We start from the raw sequence: 25,082 nt of genomic DNA on the forward strand, positions 1-25,082 counted from the left end.
TCAGCCTTGGGTTTTTCTTGTTTGGTAAAAAAAAGCCCACTTTTTTACTAATAGCTTTTCGCTACAGTAAATTGACTTGAAAAGTTTCCTGTTTACTGTATGACTCAGATGATGTGCAGAAACTACTCATAAGAACAACAAATCTTGTTGACAACAAATCTCGCTGAAAGTGTCTTGACAACTGTCAAACACCGTCAGTTCTGTTGGAATTGCCGTGTTCAAAAAGAGCGCATTTCTAAATGTAATTCTTTCATCTGTCTCATTAGAAGTAACAGAGCTACATTCACTCCTTGGATAGGCTTACATGTGTTTTCTTTTGGCAGCGCAACAATGTGTGCCCTGTCAAGCGGGCTAGATTTTCCTCTGTTTTATTGCTTTCACCGTCCCTTTCTTTTGTTGTCACACAGCGTTCTGCTACAGAGGTGAACAATTTCTTTTGTACCTTTTGTAAGTGCATAGCAGGATGCTGGAGAGCAGACTCCCTCAATAGCCTTGTTGCAATAAGAGGTTTCATTTTGGAACATTGCTACACTCTTAAATGAAAAACACTCTGACCCAGTACAGCATCTTAGAGGACACTCTGTAAAACTTTGTTTACACTGTAGTTCCTGATTCAATCAGTCTGATGACCTATCTTCACAAAGCCAGCTCAACATTTCATCTTTTTGATTGTGAAGCAAGTACTGCAGTACTGTCCACACGTCTATCACCATTATCTCTGAATACTGTAATTTCAGCTCCATTGGTTGTAAACCATGATGCAAGATCAATCTGGCACGTACCTTGCTGTGGCTTTCTGAGCAGATTTAAAACACTACTTGATGCAAGTCTAGACTACTGTACAGCATCTACGCCTAATCCTGTCACAGCGGTGGTGATTTGTGAGCGATATCCTCCGAGTGGTTGTTATAAATCAAATTTGCAGTGGCACTGCATTTAATCGCAGCAGCGCCGTGGCTGTAATCATATCAGATGATCAGCGGTAGTGAATTGGCTGCTGACTCGGTGCTGATAGAGACCAGCTGTTTATCTCCCTCCCCCCGACCTGAGTGTTTAGGTTTGGCTAGCGGAGCACAGCGCTGACCTCTCCACCAGCAACCCAGATGCTGGCGAGATGAGGAACACCAGCTGTATATCACAGCCATGCCAACGTACTACACATGCACCTCACCGATCCAAAGCAGGGCAGAGCTGTCAAAGTTTGAAGCTGCACCAGACGATCAGCCTTAAACACAACGTGGTGCTGGAACAGAGAAGGGTGTCCAATCCCCACTAATTGAGATGTAGATTCACACTATTTGCCCAAAAGAAATTCTGGTGTCGGGTATGGACACTTCTCCACACACAGAAATTGACGAATCAAAACTCAAGAGTGAAATCCAAACTGTCCTAAACAGCAGTGAGTGATCACTCTGTCCAAAGAAAGCTGGACTCCCCAACGTTAGATCTTTTGTCTCTTATCTCTTTGGTTTCCTTTGGTATAAAGCATCACAGAGCGGCTGGGTTGCAGTTTACTGATTCTGGGTATTGGAAGTTCAAAGCTCCCACTGCCGAGATAGGTGGAGGTGATTTTTCAACACCATGTTTTACATTGTGCCGCTGAATGTCCAATTCATTGTTGAAAAGCTTCAATCAACTCAAGATGTCAACCTACACTAACTGGGTGCAGTAAATTTGTCTCACACATGTAAATTGAAATCAAGACCATGAATAAAAATGAATGTTCATTAATAAATGTTTACCTTCACCGCATTTTCTGTGCATTTGCACATGCTTGAAGGAAGAGTAACACATTGCAGGTGTGTGCACTTTTGTGGTACGGTATAGTGAAGTCAGCAGCTGAATAATTACAGAAACAAATGGGCTCCTTTAGCTGGCCCGCTTCCAGAGAGTAGTCCCCTCTGGTATGCCATTATTGAGACAGAATTTTCCAAGAAGAGGAGCCTAAACAATGTATAAAAACCACCGGCTGGGGAATGTCTAGCCCCAGGTGGAAACTGTAAATTAAGGGGAGGCCTTAATTGAGCCTCATTATTAGAAACATCAGGTGGGCTTGCATAACACCAGTGGGGAAACAGTGGTGCGTACATTTGTGTGTGTATGTATGCTAAAATGATTTTGCATGTACATATCAGACACTTTTTCTACGTTACATAATATAAAGAGTTTTGAAATCCATCCATCTTTGAATTCCAGAAATATGTTCAAAGTCTTATATACTGTAAGACTATACAAGCTAATGTACCGTAGTGAAGCATGCACAAAGGCCTTTTTGTAATTGGTGCCATTTGAGCACTGATAGGTCGACTATATGTGGGGATAGTGCAACATAATCAGTTTGCCTTTGCCTCTTTCCTGGCACCACCGCCTCGGCGAAGGAGCGGGCTGTACTGTATCCTCAGAAGATCCTCAGACTTTTTCTCCCGAGGGAGGTGTAGCTCACACGCCGGTTCAGCCGGCCCCGAAAACCGATCGGCAACCCCGCTCACGTCTCCCCGACGCCGGAGGAAATCAAACGGTAACCCGGCAGCGGAGAAACCGTCGAGGTTGAAACATCCATTTCTGCGGCGGCACTTCAAAGGCAGGCCGCTCCATCCGTGTCCTGGAGGACCTTTCGACATCCATGACAGCTGTATGTACTTCCTGTGAAGTGCTGGTATTTTTATTTTTTGCTCTCTCTCTTCCCACCACCGCTTCCAGCTGAGGGAAATTAAATGCCTCCTTGGAAAATTGATGGAGAGTCCGTGTTCACACATGACTGCTTTTCATCATGTATAGCCGCTGTCACATATACGGAAGGAAAATGCCCAGAATCTGTGTTGTGATGGTAGTCCGCTTATCTGATTGAAGCCCACCACTCGCGCTTTCATGCTTTTTTTCATAAAGTCCTTAATCCTCTTAATAAAAGGAATCTTAAGGATGTGGGTAAACTGAAACGTAACACAGGTGATGTTCACATATGAGTGAATCAACAAAGTTTTTCAACAAAATCACTGCATGAGAACACTTTAAATCATGTTAATATTTGTGTGACCATTTCAATCATTTTACCACACTGTTTTGATGATGCGGTTATATGTCTTGTTACAGTACAACTTGTATTGAGAACATTTTGAGCAATTGGGTTGAATTTTATTTAGCTGATTAATAAAAAAAACAAACTAAAATCAGATGCATAAATACTGTAAAATCCACAAAATTCAGTCTGTACATGCTTTTTGGCATTTAAATCACACTTTTTCTTTACGTCCCAAGATTTGTTTTACATTGGGAAACCAATCCTCAATGCATCCAGGCCTCTTTCTTCAGAAACCTCACTGCGTCATCGAAACCCTCTTGACATAACCACTGCATACGAGTAGCCGACGGAGGGAACAAGGCCTGGTTCAGCCGTATGATGTTCTCCATGGAAAACTAAGCAAATGAGAGAAAACACAAAATATCAAAAAAAGGGAAAGACACCACAAATTTCTAGGGGAAAAAAGCCTCCTAGAAGGCCAATGATTGAGACAGCGATGAACTGGCAAAAGCTGTTATTTGCACAGAGAGTAACATAAGCTGTGCAAAGCCAAGGGGCAATGATTAACAGACATGTATATGCTACTGTATGTGCTGCAGAGGTTCGCAAACATGTTCATGTCACAGGCCCCCAAATAGATACATTACAGCCAGAGTCAGTAGTACTTTTTTGATTTTGATACTTTTGTCATTTAGTCTCAAGAAACCATATGGGAAGATTTTCATTGTTGGTTTAGTATTGAATTGTAGAACTGTGTACACTGTACATGGGGAGATAATAGTTGTGAGAGTGAAACCTAGGATGACAAAAGTCAATCTTATACATTCTGTGGTTGGGATAATTCCTAGTAAATCCTAGTAAATCGTGATATTTTGTGAATATCGCGATATTTTCCGCAATATCACATATAATGTAATTATATTACAGTGAATGGTGATAATACCGCATAGTGCAATATTTTGGCAGGACAGAATCACGATATTGGATTTTGGATATCGCCCAAGCCTACCTCTGGTATCCCTTTAAGGAACCCTGAGGGACGCCGGACCCCACTTTGAGAACCACTGACATACTGTCCTGTAATTCTACTGATCCAGCGCTCACCATTACGTTCATCTTGGCCACTCTGAGGTGGTTGCTGAAGCGCCCCCTGTGGACGGGGCACACGTCCTGCGGCCCGGCGAAGGGCGATACGGTAATGGTACGTCCAACCGGCAGGATAGGCAGGCAGTCGGTGAACCCTCCGTCGATCCATTTCTAACGAAACAAGAGCAGGTCCACAGAGGATTCTCATGGTTTAAAATGAGTCAGATAGGGAAAACAGAAATGTTCATTGTTTGTCCAATGTCCATGTTTACTCTATAGTACGTTAAGGGAGCACTGACTGGGTTGTTTGGGGGCTAAAATGCATTTGGGGAATTCAGCGAAAACCCAGAACAGACCAGAACAGAGCCTTCCCAAAAACATGAGTCAATGGACAAGGACGATCTCAAAGGATTTGGGTGAACTGAGCACAACGCTGAATACCTTTCTTTTCCTTCCAAAGAATGATTTCACCTCAGCCAGAAACATTTTGTAAGACGTTATGTGCATTTATTGTACCACTGGCAAAAGAAAAATGTTTGGACAGAAATAACACAAGGGTCATTGTAGGGCCAGTGCATCTTTCCAGCAGACTGAATTAGCCCATTACCTGTCCTTGGAACTCCACCGGTCGAATTCCAGCGTAAACAGGCACGAAACTACTGGCCAGTAGCGCCTTGAGAAATAACAAGAGAAGCAAAATGAGTCATGTCAGTAAACAGTCTTTGACCCGGAGCCCTACAGGACGATGTTTCTATAGCGTGAGACAGCTTGATATCTCAAGGTTTCACCTCTTGCAACATCTATGAAAAAATCCTTCAACATCTCAAGCAAAGGAGACTCAGATATCACTATGGGGGCCTACAAACCGTATGTCTGGCGTTGCTTAGAGACATGTACAGATTTATAATACATGTGTTCACTTTCCGAGTGTCGTTTTTGAGTCAGACCAGTAAAAGCCCGAACCAGGCCGTAGACCCGAGGAAAACAAGGACGTAAAGCAATCATAAACATTTAATGACCGTGTTTTACACTGAGAAGACAAGCTTTATGGAAAAAAAGGATGTGGCATGGCGTTGTGCTCAGCTGCGTACCTTTATAAGCTCGTCCCTCGAGGCGAACCTGGACACGATGTGGTTCTCGCCGCTTTTGGAGTGCGTTATTGAGACGTGGAGGCGGTCGGTGGCGAGGCTGTGGGCATCGCTGGGCAGAATCTCCTCTATCCCCTCCCTAGAGAGTAGCCAGCCACAGATGCTCATTTGTCAAATTTTTAATAACGGCCCCGCTGGGTGCCATAAACGCAGTGCTTTTTACGGCGACATGTAATTATTACACAATCTGTTGGCCGTACACCAAGGCACGGCCGTGCAAATCTGATATTTTGCTATTACTACGATATAACGCGGATGTTTGCTCAGTTCCGCGTGAGCGCTCGCAGTTGTATCCGGACAGTAATTACCGGAGGGTGAGCATGAAGTCGTAGCCCGGTGTCACGGCTCCAAACCGCTGCCGCCTCACGCCGTCTGCAAACTTGTAGGTGAATTCTTTGCAGTGCTGTCAGGGAACAAAACAAGCGCAATGGCATCACACCTCATTGCAATTCCCCCTCGGCCCGTGACGGTTTATTGAATCACTAAGACTGCATTCACACCTCAGGCTCACACCCAAATTGCTGCTCCTATTTCTTGGATGACTGTTCATCTATTCTAGGATGTGTAACCCATATCTGATAGGAATATGAACTGACAGTGATGTTGAAAAGACGCATGAGTAAGTAGAAGGGGGTTCCAATAGGGGTTCCAATAATCAATATTCATTTCCCTCCAAATTGTTTCCAACACATTTCCGTTACAGTATGTGCCTTCAAGTTTTGACTGTCTCCCCAAATACCAATCAAGTCGTCTCTCTTTCTTTCCATTGTTGTGTCTCTTTGGCCTCCATGCTAACGCTGCTCAGCCAAACTGCCATGGCGCCAAAATTATGACTCATTACGACGAATGATGTAAGATTTACTTAGTGTCATGGCAACGCTGACAAATTTCAATTTGAGCCTACATACATGGAGGTTGTGTGCCTCGGGATCTGATTTTGTACCAAAATGTGGTCTGGATCAGAATTGAAAAAATGTGACTCAGTGCAGCTTTTTGCTGTTCACACTGGTTATAAAACATCAGATCTGTCACATGTGAGGGGAAATAACAGAAGTCATGTCAATGTACATTTCATGCGCATGGAATTCGAAGGTTCTATCTGACTTTTTTTTATTAAAATTGAGTTATCCACATATTCATGATCTTTGAATGTTACCGTATGCTTGTGTGGTGTTATTTAAAAAAACAACAACATTTGGGTGTTAAATATCGCAAAAAATATAACGTTTTTCCATCTGGCATGTCAAATCTTTGATGCTGAACATCTCAGAACTGCACTCCACCCAGATAGAACCTTAGAATTCCAAGCTCACGGTTTGTAGAACTGTCAACACTATCGGAATAATAGTGGTGAGAGTAAAACCTGTGATTACAATAGTCATTCTTACACATTCTCTCAGAGTGATCATTTCCAGTGATTTAAATTATAGTGAAATTAAACTATTCCTCATTTTGCTGGGGAACCTCTTGAAACACCCTCGAGGACCCCCCTGGGGGTTCCCCGGACCCCGCGTTGAGAACCGCTGGTCTACTCTACGCAGTCACGCTCTACCTCTAATTTGTCTGGAGCCGTGATCATTACGGCAGCCACCAGGGCCCCAGCGGAGGCCCCGGCACAGGCCCTGAGGGACCCCAGCAGCCTCTCCCCGTGGCGGAGGAAGGCCCCTACGGCACCCAGTTGGTAGATGCCCAGGAAGCCACACGCAGCGAAGGACAAGTTCAGCACCGCCATGCTCACCGCCTGCACAGATAGAGCTGATTAACTGGGATCCATGGCACGACATTCATTAGTCAAATGTTATTAATTAGGGTTTGACTGATACAGGTTTTTCAAGGCTAATACCAGTATTTTTGGGTTGAAGCTAATAGTCAATATTTTGTGCCGATATTCAATATCTCTATATTTGACAATTGCAAGATTTCCCATATAATTTTATTCTTGTCAGGGTGGAAAAGCCTTTGAAACAGCATTTAGACAAACTAAAACTTTCCATTGAAACCCAGGATGATACTACTACTGTTCATACTACTACTACTAATGATAAAACATATTCATGCACACTCAATTCCACCATAAATGTGTAATCAAATAAACAGCATTATATCCATAATATCAGAGGAGGCCGACTTTGAATAGCCTATATGTGATTTTTAATAAAAGGACAATACCAGCCGATGTATTAGCAAACCAGTATAGTCTACTATCAGTATCAATACACAAACATCTGTTTTGCAGAGAAGAAGTAATTGGAATTGCAAAACAAAAACTACAAGACATCCTAAATATTGTATATCAGTTATTAAACATAGCCTAATGTACTAACCCACAGAAAAACAGAAATATGGCCTTAAGAAGCTGTATACATCTGACATTTCAATATAAATAAATAGGAAAATCTATCCTGGCAAGCTATTTCAAAACGCAAGTTACTATATTTATGTATGATGTATCCTTGTATGAGCCCATATTTCAAATACTGGATAATATATCGTTAGAGAAAATTCCATGTCAAATGTATGTCTGTAAATACATGGGAATGCATATAAAACATAGGCCTAGGTATATCCACGAGGGCATTTTTGTAATGTTTACATACTCGATACGCATATTTACATATATTGTTATAAGATACGATATTTTCATATAGACCATGTTATGCTATGTGGTTTCTACACATCAAGCTACATGTCAACACATCACATAGCCTTTGTTACTTTGCGTGTGGGAACGTTGTGAAGGAATAGTGAGCTGAATAAGTTTTCTATGAACCTCAGGTATGAACCTAACAACTTCATCATTTCAGACTTTCGTCAAAGGAAGACTTGCTATGTGAAAATGCAGGAAAACCTAGGCTAATAAAGTTGACCAAGAAGAGGACATACCGTGTTTAGAGGCTCAAAAGAGAAAACCTTAACGTGAATTCATTTTTTGACTGGTTGTGAAGTTAGAATAGGTACAGAGACTATATAGGAAAGAGGTAATTGGTTACTGCAAGCAAAACGTTCCTAAAAAAATGCATCGTTTTTGCTACAAACCACAATACATCTCAGCACCATTCTTTGAGCACCTTTGTCAAGCCAGACATAGTAAACACTACAACTTCCGCTTAACTTTTTCAAAATAAAAACTTCGGCCTTCAGAAACTGCTTTTGGTTAAAATCACGGATGTCGCGGAGAGTAAGCACACCTAAACTCAATTTACCCACCTTTTTATGTGCAGGATAAAGTTTACTTACAGACCTATTCTTTTTTGCTTTCCGAAAGTGTCACATTGTACGCTTTTATTTTGATGGCAAAGTCACCATGCTTCCGCTATTATTCGCAATGTCACGTTACTCCCCGTCCTGTGCTACCTTTTTGGATTTCAAAATAAAAGCTCTTTGGCGATATTGTCACAAAAGCACGCTTTTGATGGCTTTTGTCAGAAGTAGCCTAAGCCATTAGGGATGGACACCAAAATACCAAAATCTCCTAGTCAAATAGAAGTACTGTTACTTTGCTGAGAATGTAAAATTACTGCTGTAAAGTATAGGTTTAGTAAAACTACAAGTAGTAGCTCATTTAAAATGTATTACGCTACATGATTTTTCACATGAAATGCAAAAAAAAGACAATCAATAGACAGAGTTCAGTATGTGATACTGCACATGTTTTTGTTATGACTATGTGGAGCATAAATTCATGTCATTTGATTATTTAATCTGAGATTTAAAAAAAAAATTTTAAAAATGAAAATACCCTTCCCTGCCATGTTTCTGTTACTGATGTTTCTTTTGCTACTAGCTAGCTATCAACTAGCAAACTAACTAAACAACAACCAGGCTAACACAAACCAATAATTCTGTAGCTGCATGTAGCTACTATCATGGATAAATTGGAGTATTAACATTTCCTCCACATGCTTTAGCAGGTTTGATTTGTATGCATTTTATGACAGGCCAGTTTCTCTTTTGGAGTAGATTTTTTTAGTAGCTTCAATTTGCACTGAGTATGCAGTTTTGGATTCACTTGGGAGCTTTTGAAACATGCACAAAATCTTAAAGCATTGAGCCTTTGAACTCCTAGTGCTGTTACTTTGACTTGAATATCATTTGGCTAAAAGTGGTTATATTTGAGTAGAACATTTGTCATGCAACTACTGAGAGCAGGTGGTCGTTTTCCATATGGTTATTGTACAGCATGGCAACAGTATTTTTTTTATACTGTTACTTACTCCTGATCTTTTTGTCACCACCAGTCCCTAAGTTTGTATTTGAAAAGCTGCCCACTGCTATTAATGTCTATTTCAGCCATTGCAGCGACACGCTGAAGTACAATTCTGTATCTGTGAATAATGATTCCCGTGTCCTCTGATGGATACGACCCATGAGGTTTAATTGCGGTGTCCTCTTGACAATAGATTAGACTACAACTTGATCAGTCCAGAACCTCCAGCCGCCAGACGACCACACAAAAACACATGGGCCCAATTAATCGTCTGATGCTGTGCCAGCTTTTGTGCAGCGCTTCCAGCAAGGTAATGCAAGGTAAGACCTCACATCCACCGCCACTTGTCAGGCATAATGAGAGGAATCACTTCTATGAGTGTGCCACCTTGAATGAATTACATCTTTTCTCATGCGCTGGATAGTTCCGCTTACAAAATGAAGATCACACCGCTGTTAAATGCTTATACGAACAAAGTGGCTGCATTTCCAGCCAATTCTGCATCCAGCAAACACAATTCTAATGGAGAAACTCAAGCCTCCCCGAAGGCTTTCCGACCGCCCCGTCATAAAATAGCCCAAATAATAAACTAGTGTGCACTTTTGTTATTAGCGATACTTTGTCGCTCTCCTGCCTTAAGCGGCATCCCCAGAGTGCAATTCTTCCCATGCTCCCACTTCAGTCAGCGTTTATTTCCCAAGGACCCTCCGCCATAGGAATTCTCTTCGTTTTTTCGCTCTCGCCCTCCTTTGCTGGCACGTCAGCACAAATTTCCCGCTTCTTTAGCGTTGCTCATGATTATGTATTGCCTAAAGTGGATTAGGTGGGTTACGGAGGGAAAACAGAGCTTCTCTATCAGCGTCGAGGCAAGGGTGTTTAGACCGCTGAGTGAGGGGAAGCTAACGTGTTTTGTCTGGCGGAGTGCAGACGGAGATAGCGGTTGATAACTGGTTTGGAGGCAGCGTCAAAACAGAAGTGTCAAAACAGAAGTGAGTCACAGCCTGACTAGCTGCAGTTAATGCTTTAACATTGAGTTCGTATGATTATGGTCTACAGGCTGAGCTGAAATCCTAAAATAAATCTTCTTTTCAATGGTGATCTCCATTGAGAAATCAATTTGGGTCCAGGGGCAGCCTTAAGGAGTCCCTCGTCCATCAGATTATTGGCCATTCAGGAAGATGCAGTAGTGAGCAAGTCACTCATTCATGACATCATGCTGAACATCAAATTTGCCAGTGGTGGAAAGAGTACTAAAACATCCTACTCAGCACAAGTATTGTTACTTAGAGTAGTAGAAGTAGAAGTAAAAGTACTGGTTACGTTTACGTTACGTTACGTTTTAGAAAAGAGAACGTTGTTAGCTGTGATCTTTCCCATGTGATTCTAAACGGACGAGAAGTCAGAGTTCAAACGAGATTCTTTTAATTGGATAAAATAGAAATTACAAAATAAAGTGCACAGAGTAAAGCCAGATTACTCTTTTCTTCTTTGCTGACTGACCGTTCACTGTGAGTGGCTCCACAATCAGTCAATTTACGTCGGTCCAGTTTCTGATGGTTATGGAGAGACACAAAATCTGTCCTCTGTAATGGATGTGATTTAAAATGTAGTGAAGTACAATACTTTAGTAAGAACACTTAAAGGATACGGCTGGTGTTTTTTAATGCGTTTCTTATCGTCAATAAATCCTATGAAAATAACAAAATCAACAATGCGTTTGCTCTACTCTCATTATTCCCACGAACCTTTTTAGCCTTCAAACCGGAAGTCATTGGCTCCAGTTGTAAGCTAAAAACCTTGAAATACAGCTCACAAAGACATAGTTTCAGTTTAAAAAATCGCTAACTGTTACCATGAAAAGTCAGGCTGTTGTAGTTATTACCAAATCAAATTCAAATGGGAACAAATTCTTCATTACGCCGGGGACTATTTTCGGTGCTACGGAACTACTTTCCTGAGATGGAAAACGTGTTTGCGGTCGGCTTATTAAGTTGTTTGAGGAAAAAGTCGGCTGGCCCGGTGCATCGCAATGATGAAATATGTTGCCAGAGCAACGGCATGGCTCTTTGACGTGTTTTTAATAGTTTTTTTAATACAATGGAGTTCTATGGCTACTGGGACATGGCTTTATTGGGCATCGGCTACATGGACGAGACTTGTTAGCAAAATAAATTCATTACTGATTTTGTTGTTGACGGTAAGAAATGCATTAAAAAACACCAGCCTTATCCTTTAAGTAAAAAAGTTACTGACTTTAAAAAAAATACTCAAAAAAGTACAAGTAAACAAAAAAACCTACTACCTAGTTACAGTAACGTGAGTAAATGTAATTAGTTTCTTCCACTGATGAAATTTGCAAAGGGTAAAATAACCCTAGTGAACCCTATAGTGTGTAGTACTCCTTTGATCTGTGCTTTTTGCGATACTGGGCATTTCTACCTTCACAGCAACATCTTCATTAAGAGGATTAGGCCTATGAGTTGTAAGCCTATCAGTATGGAGTGTTATTAGATAATGAAACATCATTTAGGCTAGATGTGGGGAGCAGCGCTGTTTCAGTCAGCTGTTCGCTCAGCGTTAGCAGTGGAGCGGAACAGTGAACACACATTTAGTCCATAAATAAGTCCATAAGGGGCAGCAGCATCAGGTTTAGAGGCAGAGAGATTGATTTCATTGTTCATCTGTAAAAACGAATGGGGATTTGGTAGTTACATTAGCAGACATATTGTATTTGTTCTTATATATTAGGCTACATTACAGGGAATAGAGAATAATTCCAGATGTTCTTGTATTTTCCAAAATTGCCAAAAGGAGTGGAGTAATACATTCTTTTCTACTAGACATTTTGAGCAGCGCTTTAAAAAAAACCCATTTGATTGAGAATGGAGAAGTAATGTCATTTTCACCGAAATTTTCATTAGGAGACAAGGAAATGTTTAAATACATTTAATTAAAAAGCTTAATTTCCAACTCCCTAAAGGTGAGGAAAATGAAAATGAGGTAGAAGACATTCTTCTTAATAGAAATAACTAACATCTTACTGGAAAAGTATATAGAATTTTGTGTAATCGGAAAGATGAAAAAAGGCATTTTGAAAAATTATATGATAAATGGAATAGAGATTTGGACGGGAAGGATGTTCAAGTATTGTCTTAATCTTAGCCAAGAGATCACTGTAAATGAAAATCTTTAATCCGATATAAATTGATGAATAGAATGTATTATAGCAGGGATATCGTTCATAAGTATAATAATGAAATTTTGAAGAGCAGAAGCAACTTCACAAGGCAGTTTGCCTCCATTTACAAGAAGCACATGGCAATGCGAAGTCTTGCAATGCAACGAGAAAAGTTGAAAAAGTTTCATATTTTAATTACAATTACATTCGGGCAAAAATCTGGTTCTCAAATTCTCCTAGTCATTACATTTTTGTTCTTTGTTTTACTTTGTCTTTAAATGGAAGATGGAAAAGAGCTTCACATTTTAACAGCAAAAAAAAAAAAACCCATCATAAATGTTCAACAAATAATTAAACAAAAAACAAAACTTTATGGCTTGTTTGGCTGCTTGTTAAAGGTATATAATATAGGTATAGGTATATAATAAAGTATCTATCCAACTAATATTTTCACATACGAAGATACAAACATTTAGATTTAATGTTAAAAAGTTATGCATTTAAGGTTCACGTTTCATATTATTGTAAGCTGCATGAGCTTCTGAATGTCAATAAGTATTGTGGCATTTTATTCATCTGTTGAATAAATGTGACTTTTGGGCTGAAGTCAGTTTCCAACTGCAACGCACTGATCAGGATCGGAACTGTAGAATAAACAACATACAGTGATTTCATACATATCCATGTGTTTCCATGCATAACCCAATAATAACCCAAACATTTCAGTCTCCTGGACATTCACAATGTTAATATAGTCTACATTTGAATTCACTTTGGCTGCTATGGAGAAATATTCTCGACATTGAGAGCCTTGGAGAGTGACAAGACTGTCAAGTGACACACACACACACACACACACACACACACACACACTTGTCACACTGACACACAAACGCACACACCAGGTAAATTAAAACAGAAACATGTATTTCTATCCAAACCAGTCTCATAGCTTCCTCCCCCAAGGTTTAGGATCTTGGCACCTCACTCAAAATTTTTGGTCTGGCAACAGCCCTGCTTGGCCTGAATTTCCACAAAATAATGGAGTCACTTTCCATCAGGCATGGAGTCATACTGAGCAAGAGACACTTGATTCGCCTCTTGAAAAATGGGCTCAATCGCCGCAGAGAGTATGTGGACCTGAGAGGGTTCAATAATGCTGCATGTGTACTGTCGCCTGTTGTGCTGAGAACATGCTCACTAAAACCTGCACACTTAGGCTACGCTTCACCTAAATCCTTCCCACGCTTTAGTAACTCGTGCACGCACTTTACTCAATCATGGCCGCGCATTAAAAAAATCATTTTTCCAATGTCACTTGGCAGGCTCCATAGCTTACAAAGATCTTGACAGACGAAATCATTCATGGAGGACAGTGGCAGAGATTGTAGGTCTTTCTGGTTTGTAACGTTACCAGAAGTAGCCTCAAATATTTTAGTATTATTACAAGTAATGTTAGCTTGCTAGCCTACCTATGCCCAGAGATGGAAAGTACATTTACTCAAGTACTGTACTTAAGTACAATTTTAAGGTACTGGGACTTGACTTGAGTATTTCCATTTCGTGAGACTTTCTACTTTTCCTCCACTACATTTCAGAGGGAAATCTTGTACTTTTTCCTCCACTACATTTATCTGCCGGCTGGAGTTACTAGTTACTTTGCAGAATAAGGTTTTACATGCAAAACATACAATGAGCTCATAAAATATGTTGCATTGGTAGAGTTTAAATTACCCAACAGTATATGGAGCAGTTAGACCGACAACATTAAAATGCTTTTTACAGGTTAATGCTTCAATAATTTAACTCTCTGGACCGTTCTTCGAATGAGGACTTTTACTTTTGATACTTCAGTACATTTTAATGCTAATACTTCTGTACTTTTACTTCAGTAAACTTTTGAATGCAGGACTTTTTCTTTTAATGGAGTATTTTTCCATTATGGATTTGAGTACCTCTTCCACCACTGCCTATCCCAACAAATAATGCTAAACAAACGGAGAATCTGGCAGAAAGCGAGGTTTTTGTGCTCGATCTGCATGTAGCCTACCGTGACTCTCTTTTCAGTCTCAAACTCTGTCACTTGACTGAGACAAGGATAGCACTTCTATCCACAGGAACGTTGAACTGGCTCCTCATTGTTACACTGATACGGGGTACAGAAGCTCCGCCAGCGAAGGGCACACTCACGATGTTTAGCGTCGAGCTGTGATTTAATTACTTCCCTGCATGAAAAAACCCAGTGCTCATTGACTGTAAAGCCAGTGGTTTTGAAGCATAGCTGTGAGAGCGAGAGAGAGCGTACGTGCGGGACACACTCGCTTCCCAGAGTCCATGAAATTCACGGATAAAAGAAATGGAGAAGTCCAATTTCAGATATCAGGCTCATTATCCGAAGCAGAGTTATAATTAGGAGGCGCTTTTTCGAAAAATGATGTAGGAAACATTATCTAAGCCACATCCATTGCTGTGGAGGAGAGTGACGGCTGGCGTGCCTCTGTGTTCGCTCTGAAACAAGGGGGGTAATTACACTTCTCAAGACTTGGGCCGGCAGATAAAGGCCCGGAGGCTTTTTTATGGACAAATTGAGAGGGAAACAGCCCTCCTCCCCCCTTCGTACCCACACGCGCACACATGCACACACACGCATACGCACACTCATGAGTGTAAGTGCTGTTGGAAAGACATCGCAAGGTCATACAGATAAAGTAAATCTGTTAAAAGATCAAATAGTTCCTGTAGATCGAAAAAGGAAATGCGATTCACGGAGCCGGGCAAGGAGGGAGAAATCAAAGCGAAATTGAAAGCAGAGTGGAGGGGCCGAGGGCGCGATGGAAGGACAGCATGTGGGGGTTGGGGGTGGGGGGTGGGGGGGGGGGGGGGGGGGGAGAAGAAAAAGACTGGATGTGACAGATGAGAGAGGAGAGGTGATGCCTCGCTGAAAGGCCATTAGGACAATCACATCAAAACAGGGCAAATATGTACCTGTCATATCACTGGGCATCTGCATAACAGCGTATGGGAGGACGAGGGATTATTCAGCTCACTTGAACATGATTCATCATAATGTAAGCTTAGCGTTTGAGGCGTTTCATTGCAAAGCTCGGATCCTGTGAGACTAATTAAAGATTAGTTACTTGACAGACAACAAAGACGTTGCTTTTACATAGAGATACACAACTCAACATGCAACCTTGACTGAATTATGTCCCATCATAGAGATTGAGTTTACCCAAGTCTAAAGTGACAGCAGAGTTTGCGGACCTGCGTACGGAAGTTAACATTCTGAAGCAGATGCGCAGAAAGTACAATTGCATCGATCAGAGGAATAAGCAGCAGCCCATCGTCCCCGGCAATTTCTGAAATCTTACTGTGTCTCCACAGGAAAATGGAGGACAAACTATTTAAGGGAGGAAAATTGGATATCCTTCTGGAGGAGGAAGGAGGAAAAACAGTAATTGTGATTCTTAGAACGGATGCTCAGCCGGGGAAGAAAAAAAAAAGAAAAAGGTGTTCCGTATCACATTTAGGCCCCGGCCCAGTCGAAACTCAATCACTTTCTGGAATGGGAGAAGTTTCCTTGAAAGAAAAGGGCTAAAAGTTTTGGGGTCTTGCTGTAATTGGACGACTTCGCATCCAACCAACAAGGCTGCGGCGTCCCAAATCAAAGCCAGTCAAGTCAAGTGCACAATCTTGCCCTCCATTTCAACTTACCAAACAAACAGGAAGAATACCCAGCACTCCCCATGGTTTGTTGGTAAGAATCAGTGTGAGCTGCATTCTTTCTTATGATCAAGATGCTCTTTGTTCTTGAAAGACTATAATGATAGTGTCCTGATAAACTAAGTAGCCCATTAACATCAGGTCATAACATACTAGCATTCTTATTCAAACCATGTGTCTAATCGGATCTTATTATAATATGAGGACAATCAAGGCAAACCATCTCAGCAGTAGTGAATACCAATTGGAAGACCTGAATTGCGAAACATGATTTTTTGTAAGAAGCCAGACATGTACATCTCTCTTTTCATCTGATCCACTTTTCATTTGTTTCACCCTAATATTCCCCGCATTACGGCTCCGAATGTCCCTTATTTTTCTGATGAAATTATAAACATCAAATAGAAATGGTTATGAATTATTGCTACTTGCCAAACCTTGAAGCTAGTTACAAGGCTGTGTCCTCACACTGTGGGTTTTTCAGTCTGATTAAATATTTATCTTTTGTTCCAAAAATAAAGCTGAAAATCCATCTCTGAATTCTGAGGAAAAGACAGCGGGGCTTTTGTATCATTAGCCCCGAAACACATTCTCATCTTGCCTTTGTTCCTTGTCGATATGACGTTACATTCAAATACAGCAGTACTCCAAGGCTCTCCTTACAGATGTAATCAATAACTAAACTCAAGCTTGATACGGGTCGCTGTTTTCATGCGAGCTGTTTCTGTTTTTCATCTTGAGTGCTGCAAAGGGACACACTGTGGAGTCTGATAGTGTAGGTGTACATACATTCCCCATTCTAAATAAGTATGCCATCAAAACCTAACACTGGTGTGAGTTCTTGAGTTATTTTGATGCTGTTCTATTCATATCTTTCTCTGTCTCTGGTGGATAGCTCTGTCTGGTGCGCATGCTAACGCTTTAGCATACAGTATGTTAAGTAATCTTAGGGGATTAGCGTTATGGCTATGCAAAGTTTGAAGATAAACCTTTTAGTAAACCAAAGTTGGTATGTGTTTTACTCTATGGCCTGTGAATTCATGACTTCTGAAAACAAAATCTCAATCTTCATCATTAGTGAAGTCCATCAACAGCGCAAAAGCTTTAGCTGTCTGGCTAACTTCACTCACTCCCTGTGTAAACAAAACAAGTTACGCTCAAAGTCTCGCGGGAAGAGAGATCTTCCCCCATTGAAAGTGCATTCTTTTTGTCAAATTTTATGCCCCTTTAACCAATTCATCTAAACAAGCCTGTCAGGCTTGTCATTAAAATGAACTAACCATCCAGCCTTAGAGCTGCTACAAGTTCTCCTTTTCTCACCTTTGGCATAATGCTAGTCGCCTACAATTACTTAACATACTGTATGCTAAAGCGTTAGCATGCGAGCCGGACAGAGCTATCTACCAGAGACAAAGATAATTTGGTGCCAATCCTCTTGTGACATGTTAGGTGACCAATGGGCCAAAAAGTCAAAGTCCTCATGTTTGTGGATCCTTTGAGACCTTCATACGATGTAGCATTACTGTTTTGGCATTCACATAACATTTCCATGATGCGGGATTTGCCTTCCAAATATTGCCCAACGTCGGATTCAAATCCACATCTTGATCCCTCAAATCCAATAGCTATTTCAGAGACAAGAATCAAATGCATCTCCTGAAAAATCTCACAACCTTGTTTGTCAGTTTGCAGATTGCCTCGCTACAGGTGGGATTCTTATGATTGCCGAATGCCAATATTTGTTCTCCGTCAAGACTGTAACTACTGTTGGACTGAGTAAAATCTTATTTGGAATGAAGTAGGGGAATAAAGAATGTTTTGTCTCCAATCTGCTCCTGTCACATTTCTTGTTGGATGAGAAATTTTCACTGGGGAGCCTTTTTTTCCCCCCTCACACATAACACATAACACACATAACAGCATTTCATGGTTGTGCGCTGCAGGGCAAGCGAGTCTCTAAGGAGAGACAGATGCCATGTCCTGACTAATTTGAACAACATACAAATTGATTATAAACAGGCAGCCGGGAGGCATTTTGTGTTTTTCAATTTCAATGCTCAATCACATGATGAAAGCAAGTAACGAAGGCCCCTCAGAGCAGCGTTTGTAAAGGGTGATCAATACGGAGGGAGATCCAGAAATTGACATTAGCCATTCCAGGGTTTTGTTTAGGCCCCTGGTCAAAGCGGGATGTTCTCTTGATAATTCCATTGATCACAGTCGGGCTGGAAATGCTGAGCTGGGAAGCCGGCATAATTAGCTGCTACATTCATTAAAACACAAAGCGCATATTACAGTCCTTATAGCTTGTAGAGCTCTTATTGAAACGTATACGCTGGATTGTTTGCCCACTTTTCTCCAGAGGGAAAATACTTCAGGCTACCTGCTGTATGGCTGTTTTCTCTAATCTATCTCATTCTATTCATTTTAATGATTTTGATTTAGATGTAATAGACAGATTTTATTCAATCAATCTAGATTTATGGGGAGACAAGGGAGATATGCCTTTCTCAATATTAGGAGAAGAATGAATTGTCCCACCCCAATTATTTCTGCCTCATAATACATATGCCGTATTTTTACTCACTCTGCATTTTTAGAGGCACAGGCACAGCAAATATTGTGATGAGCTTTGGTCGCAAGCACAAACACCCCTTCCTCTTTCCTCTGTTAGAAACTCCTTTTAATGCCTTCACCAACAAATTAGACTGCTATTTTTCATATTTTGAGTCATGTTTGCCCTTCAGATAAGGGGAGCAGTTTAGTTATGTCGTACTGTATTTCACATTGACCACTCTCATAGTTTTCTCATGTAATTTGATTGAGTGTGTCGCCCAAAAAGTCGAAATCCAACCTACGCCCTTGAGCCTAATTACCTGATAGCACATTGGACTCCCGCATTACCCAAGACTCACTGCATTTTCCCAATAATACCACACGCAAATGCTGTTATGGTATTGAATTCACAATAACAGCCAGTGAATAGATGTTGATACGACAGCCTGCACCAACATTGAAAGCCCGTGTAAATATAGCTCCGAAATGAAAGTTGAGACGACGTCTGCAGGCGTGCATCGCTGCTACCTGCATCGTTTTGTGAGACCGGGACCTCAATATGTCTCATATCAGTTCACAGCAGTTTCCAAAGCTGTTTTAATAGGAGTTTTTACTGTGCCATAATATCATAATTAGACAATTTTGTGCTTGTTTGGGTGGATATTAAACTTGGCCATGTGGTCGCTTGTGAAATTGTCATCCATGAGAAAAAAGGTGTATTTTCCAAAAATACTAACAATAACTTTAATTACTTTTTTGTATAGCAATTTTCTAAAAACAATGTTTACAAAGTGCTTTATATAAAACACAAAGAGGCAGTGATATAAAGTACCACAATTAATTAAAATGAAGTTGAAGAAAAAGTATGGATTCAAAGTATGATTCAAAGTATGAAACTGATTTTTGCTAGTCTAACCTCATCTGACAAGTTGTTCTAAAGTCTTAGGGGCTCTGATAGAAAAGCTTGTGCTCCGGCTTAAAATCCTAGATGCAGCATTTTGAATAATGTGAGAAATGTGGGCTTTTTTCTGTTTGTTTCTCATAATCAGGCCTATAGTTTTAAAGAAACTGCCATAGCTAAAACCATAAAACCACACCACCATTGGTCTATGTATGCATTTACAGTTTTCCTATATTGACTGTAACATATATACTGCATGTGTAGAGTGTTATATGTAGTCTAGTGTCTTTTGTACTTTTGCACTGCCCCTTTACACTGTATATGAGATCCTGTTGGCAGAGGTGTGACCAAGTCAACTTTGCTCAAGTCCCAAGTGAGTCTTGAGTCTCTTGAGGCACAAGTCTCTAGTCAAGTCTCAAGTTTAAATGTAGATCACCAAGTCAAGTCCAAGTCATTAATGTCAAGTCTAAATGTAGAACAGCAAGTCAAGTCAGAACAAATCAAGAGTCCAGTATCTTAATATCTTAAAGAAAACTAAATATCTAGGACTTTTCAATGCAATATGATTTTAATAGGATAAAAACTTCATGAGTTTGATTTCTATAATCAGTTTCAACTTCAATAAATCCAATCATTCCATACAAATTCAGAAAACAGAATTGAAATTCAGTTGTGACAATCATGACAAATTAGTGTCCATTTATTGCAGCTTACCTGGTTACACCTTATTTTGTAACATACGGCGAAATGAAAATATGTTAGAAATGGTGGGCACCCAACTTCACATGAACTATTCCATGATCACACAGGTAAAATAAACCTCTGCCTCTACTAAAATACGGTGTATTTTAGCAAATCCCCGTTGCGAAATCACACAGCGAGCTTAAAGGGTTCAGTTTTTTTGAACAACTATACTAAGTAGTTAAGAGTTTGTTCCAGTCGGTGGTACTAAAGCGATCCAGCAATTGGAAGCCGCATGTGCAGCCCCCTGGCAACCTCCTCAGGCAACGCCTTGTTTGAAACAGCTCAGCCTGTTGTTATTTGGTAACTTATAAAAGTTCATATTGAGTTGCACAAGTTTACAACGTGTATATATATCTCATTTCCACTACAGAATGAGCTCCCCTTTGAACAGAGAGAAGAAGAAATAGAGAGAATTCTCAGGAGCGCACTGCATTACTCGTCAATATGATCTTATTGCTGGTTTGTTTTCCACTGGCAATACACATGGAAGCAGTTATTCTACAAAATTGGTTTTTGCAGTTTTTTGACACTCCCCAACTAATCTCTGTTACAAAGTTAAGGGGGGGAAAAAGAAGGCTGTTTGAGTAATTTCTAAGGTTGCAACGTTTTAGTAGCATAAACCCTGCGGTCATAAGATATAACATATAGCCTCTGCCATTCAGTGGACACTGTTATCCAAAGTGGCTTACAGTACCATCAGTACATTTTTAGCATGGGCGGCCCCAGTGGGAAATGAGCAGTGGTGTGCAGAGGAGGGTTAGACTGACATAACAGTTTGCTGATACTGACTATTGGCCTGATTTTGGCCTTTTATTAAAGATCCTATATTGACCGCTTCATTTCGTCCACCTCTGGTATGATGGAGGGTGAGTATTTGACTCAACAGCTTCAGGGGCGTCGGTCTGTAAAACCTGCAATGAAACCTGCTAACCCACCTAAAGGAATTTCATTAGTATGGATTTCAATGAAGAGTTTTAGTGTCCCATGATGGTCTAAATGCTGTTTCAGAGGCTTTTCCACCCTGACAAGAATACAATTCTGGGGGAAACACTGAATTTTTTACTTGGAATTTTATGGATTTTTTTTTTAAATTAAACAATCCAATTTAAAGATAATAAACATTGGCACAAAAATATCAGCTGTCAGCAGCTTCAGTCCAAAAATATCGGTATTGGCCCTCAAAAACCCATATTAGTTTAACACAGAATTTGAATGGATACAACGGTCTTTCCCATTCCAATCAACGCTCCTGGATGGTCGGAGCGGCGGCCATTTTTATGTGTACCGTTCCTACATAAAACCTCCTTGGTACCGTTGGCCTAGCTTCCGTATAAACCGACTTACGGCAAGTCGCAGCGAGGACCAAGCAGTGGAAAATTGGGCTTGCGCTATCTCCGTGGCTTTACTGTCAGCGGGGAGGCTACTCAAGGATTTTTGGACCGATTGGGTTTAATTGCGCTATATTACTGTTGGTAAGTCGTCACATTTTATTAATTAAACGTTCATCTTATAACATTACAAAGCTAACCCACTCACGCTGTGTGGCAGCCGGTGTGACACTCTTTACGGCCTTAATAGCCAAACTTCCGTTGTCACCATAGAAACCAACCATAGACGCCATTTTTTGGTGTACCAGCCAAAATACCATAGAAAACAATGGAAAGCCCGTTCTATCCATTCAAGTTCTGTGGTTTAACACTATAGTGCAGACTTATCCATGAAAACACCTATTCCTGCCCAAAAAGAATGAGTGTACATACCTGAATGTGTATTATGGCCTTGATGTCAAAAATTGCATCAGAATTCAAGCAGCACTGTAGAAGTTTACCGACTCTTTTGTTTTTTATTCCTCAGTCAAAGTCCGATCTAATGAGTCTGTTGTGTAGAGGAAATTCAAGAGTCGTCGCTGAGTTTTGACATTGCTCGGTCAGAGCGGAACAACCCCTATCTGGCACACTGAGCAGAATGCAGATGCCCTTTTCTCACTTATTTCGATTCCCCTGTGGATTTGACCTGAAAAGGTTAGGCCACTATTCCGTAAAAGTCAAGCCCCGGCTCAGCGTTGTAGTTTTCTTTTAAAAAAATGACATTTGGCTCGACACAATTTTTTGTGTCGAGCCTGGCAGTTTATATAGTGCCTTTTCTTCTCGGCAAAAAATGTGTGTGTGTGTGTGTGTGTGTGTGTGTGTAGAGCACAATGTACAGCATTTGAATCCAACAAAGGGATTGGCGAGAAGGTAAAGCACTGTTTTCTCTCTCTTTCTCTCTCTACCCTAAACAGTAGAACAATTTATGACATATTGTGTGACACCAGAGGGCAATTTGCTCTCCAATCGCCCCTTATAGGTGTGTATGAAGCTCTGTGTGTGTGTGTGTGTGTACATTGCTGTCAAATCACACGAACACATAAACTTAGCAATGAATACACCAACATAGTATTATTGAATATAGCCACTTTGATAATTGTCAATGAGGATACAAAAAAGCTGTTCAACATAATAGCGGCTATGTTTCTGTATTATAACCCGGAGGAGGCCTTGATCACTAAGTTGCTGAAGTACCAGGGAGGTTCACAGCAAAATGAGAGATACTTTAAACTCATTTACTAGAGGTTAAAATGCATTGAGAGAAACTAAGCAACAAAGCATGTTCTGAGCAGTTCATTTGAACTCTGGAGCGTTTCTTCCTTTAGTTCGGTACCAGATATCGAGACACCTGAAAATGTGAGTCTCTAACAAGAGAACGGTGATGCGGTTCATTAGGACTAAGAACGTAATCTGAACCAACTACAGGAAACGACTTCAAAACACAAGAGATTATGGGTAGAAGTAGACAGATGTTGACATCTGACAGCCAGCAGTTCCTCATGCTTGGAAAGCCTAGCATAACAAAATGAAGTCTGGACTGATGCTCATATTCTGCTATTTCTTCATGTGTTCTTAACTGGTATGAACCCATGCTGCCAAAATCTCCAACCTGGCAGGATGACAGGTTACCAAAACTCTGTCCAGTAAACAAGCGTCTTGTGACTTTTGTTTACAAGCCCTGGTTCACTTGTAATTGGGCAGTTTGAACCCAAACAAACCACATACAAAAAATGCAACAAAGTGAACTTTTCCACAATGGTTCAGACTAAAGAAAACAAACTGCAGGTGTGATCGCACCCTGAGACTGTTTGGATCAAAGGGTTCACTCTCTCCATCTGCAGAATAGATTGTTATTCACTTCTAAACCATATCTAACAACAAAAGTCTTCTGAGATAAAGATCCCTGGCGGGGAAATTGTGTAATAGAGGTCTGTAGCCTATTTGCCTTGGCATGAAAAAGTGCAGGAACCCAGAAAGCATTTTGACGGATTTTGTCACATATTATGGCACAGTAAAAAATCATGTTAAAACTGTTTCGGACTGGTATCAGAAAGATATTTAGGTTCTGATCTCGATGCAGGTACCAGCTATGGACGACTGCAGACATTGTCTCAACTTTCATTCTGGAGCCATATTTACATTTGTTTTCAACGTCGGTGCCATCGTATCAACATCTATTCAACATCAAAATGTTTGCTGGGAATGTCTAGCACCTTGTCTTTGTCTGCCAAGAACGAGGGCCAAATAACAGTCGACAAGATATATTGTTCAGTCTCAGCCTTTATTAGAAATCAGATAGTGGGGAGGAGAATAACTGCTTTCGGTCTGCATCTTTATTGTCTATTATTATGTGTTTTTTAGTATTGCTATGGACGTTAATAACATGCACATTTGTGTGGGGGAGTGTTTGCGTGCAGGTGTGTGTGTGCAAAGGGGGCAATGCGGGTTAGTTGTGTGTGAGAGTGTGTGTGTATGTGTCTGAGGGGGCATGCAACGTGCATCTGTGTGTGTGCGAGCATGCTGAATTACATCTGATGCGTAGGTGTATCCTCTGAGACATCTACCAGTTCTTTGGGGGGGGGGGGGGGGGGGGGGGGGCTGGGAGCTTGGAGGCGGGAAAATGCACAGTACCCAAGTCAGTCAAGTGGGGGAGCAGTTGCTCTGCAGCACTTTGGGGCTGCTGCTGCTGCTGCTGCTACTTCTGGCACTGGTTGTTATTCAGCTCCCTAACATAATCCAAAGAACCTTGCTCTGAAATAGATGTGCTTTACTCCCGTCAGCCGCTGTAATATAATCACTTACCTGAGAGATGTTACCGATATCCATCCATGCTGTGGTTAGGGGGGGGGGCAGATTTTGCAGCGAACATAAAACATCCCGTAGCCGTAGCCGTTGCTATAGCGATCCGGGCCGGACCCCGCCGCACGCTGCTGGTTTTTTTTGCCGAAGAACACGGTTTGTCAAACTGATAGGTTCGGATAGATTTTGTAAACAGCAAAATGGATGTTGTGACCGCGGAAGGCCCGTCGCCTTGGCGTCACAAGTCGGTGGAAAGCAAAGGTTGGGGGGGGGTTATCAGTGAGAGAATTCTGGGAGGAAGGACTGCCGCGCATGCCGGGTATTGTACTGTTACAGCGGCGCAAAACACTGCAA

The 25,082-nt window shown here is 41.0% G+C and overlaps 2 protein-coding genes across 3 annotated transcripts in view; both read right to left on the reverse strand.

Moving 5' to 3' along the window:
• Window positions 1–3,119: 3,119 nt before the first annotated feature.
• pnpla4 (patatin-like phospholipase domain containing 4) lies at window positions 3,120–8,310 on the reverse strand. Of its 2 annotated transcripts, XM_071902120.2 has the most exons (7): window positions 8,137–8,310; window positions 6,806–6,994; window positions 5,562–5,656; window positions 5,197–5,332; window positions 4,713–4,778; window positions 4,124–4,276; window positions 3,120–3,414 (listed from the first exon to the last, which is right to left on the reverse strand). In XM_071902120.2, the coding sequence occupies exons 2-7, from the start codon at window positions 6,983–6,985 to the stop codon at window positions 3,283–3,285; spliced, it is 762 nt and encodes a 253-aa protein (XP_071758221.1). In that variant the 5' UTR covers window positions 6,986–6,994; window positions 8,137–8,310; the 3' UTR covers window positions 3,120–3,282. The 2 variants fall into 2 exon arrangements, with proteins under 2 accessions (XP_071758221.1, XP_071758222.1); XM_071902121.2 differs by lacking the exons at window positions 6,806–6,994; window positions 8,137–8,310 and adding an exon at window positions 5,754–6,625.
• Window positions 8,311–21,600: 13,290 nt separating this feature from the next.
• Window positions 21,601–25,082, reverse strand: part of LOC139913931 (ankyrin repeat domain-containing protein SOWAHC-like) — a 469,713-nt gene continuing 466,231 nt past the window's right edge. Inside the window, exon 2 of the mRNA XM_071902094.2 lies at window positions 21,601–21,612. The gene's annotated coding sequence lies outside the window, so the exon portion shown is untranslated. The remainder of the gene's footprint in view (window positions 21,613–25,082) is intronic.

The sequence above is a fragment of the Centroberyx gerrardi genome, chromosome 21, assembly GCF_048128805.1.
Source record: "Centroberyx gerrardi isolate f3 chromosome 21, fCenGer3.hap1.cur.20231027, whole genome shotgun sequence".
NCBI lineage: Eukaryota > Metazoa > Chordata > Actinopteri > Beryciformes > Berycidae > Centroberyx > Centroberyx gerrardi.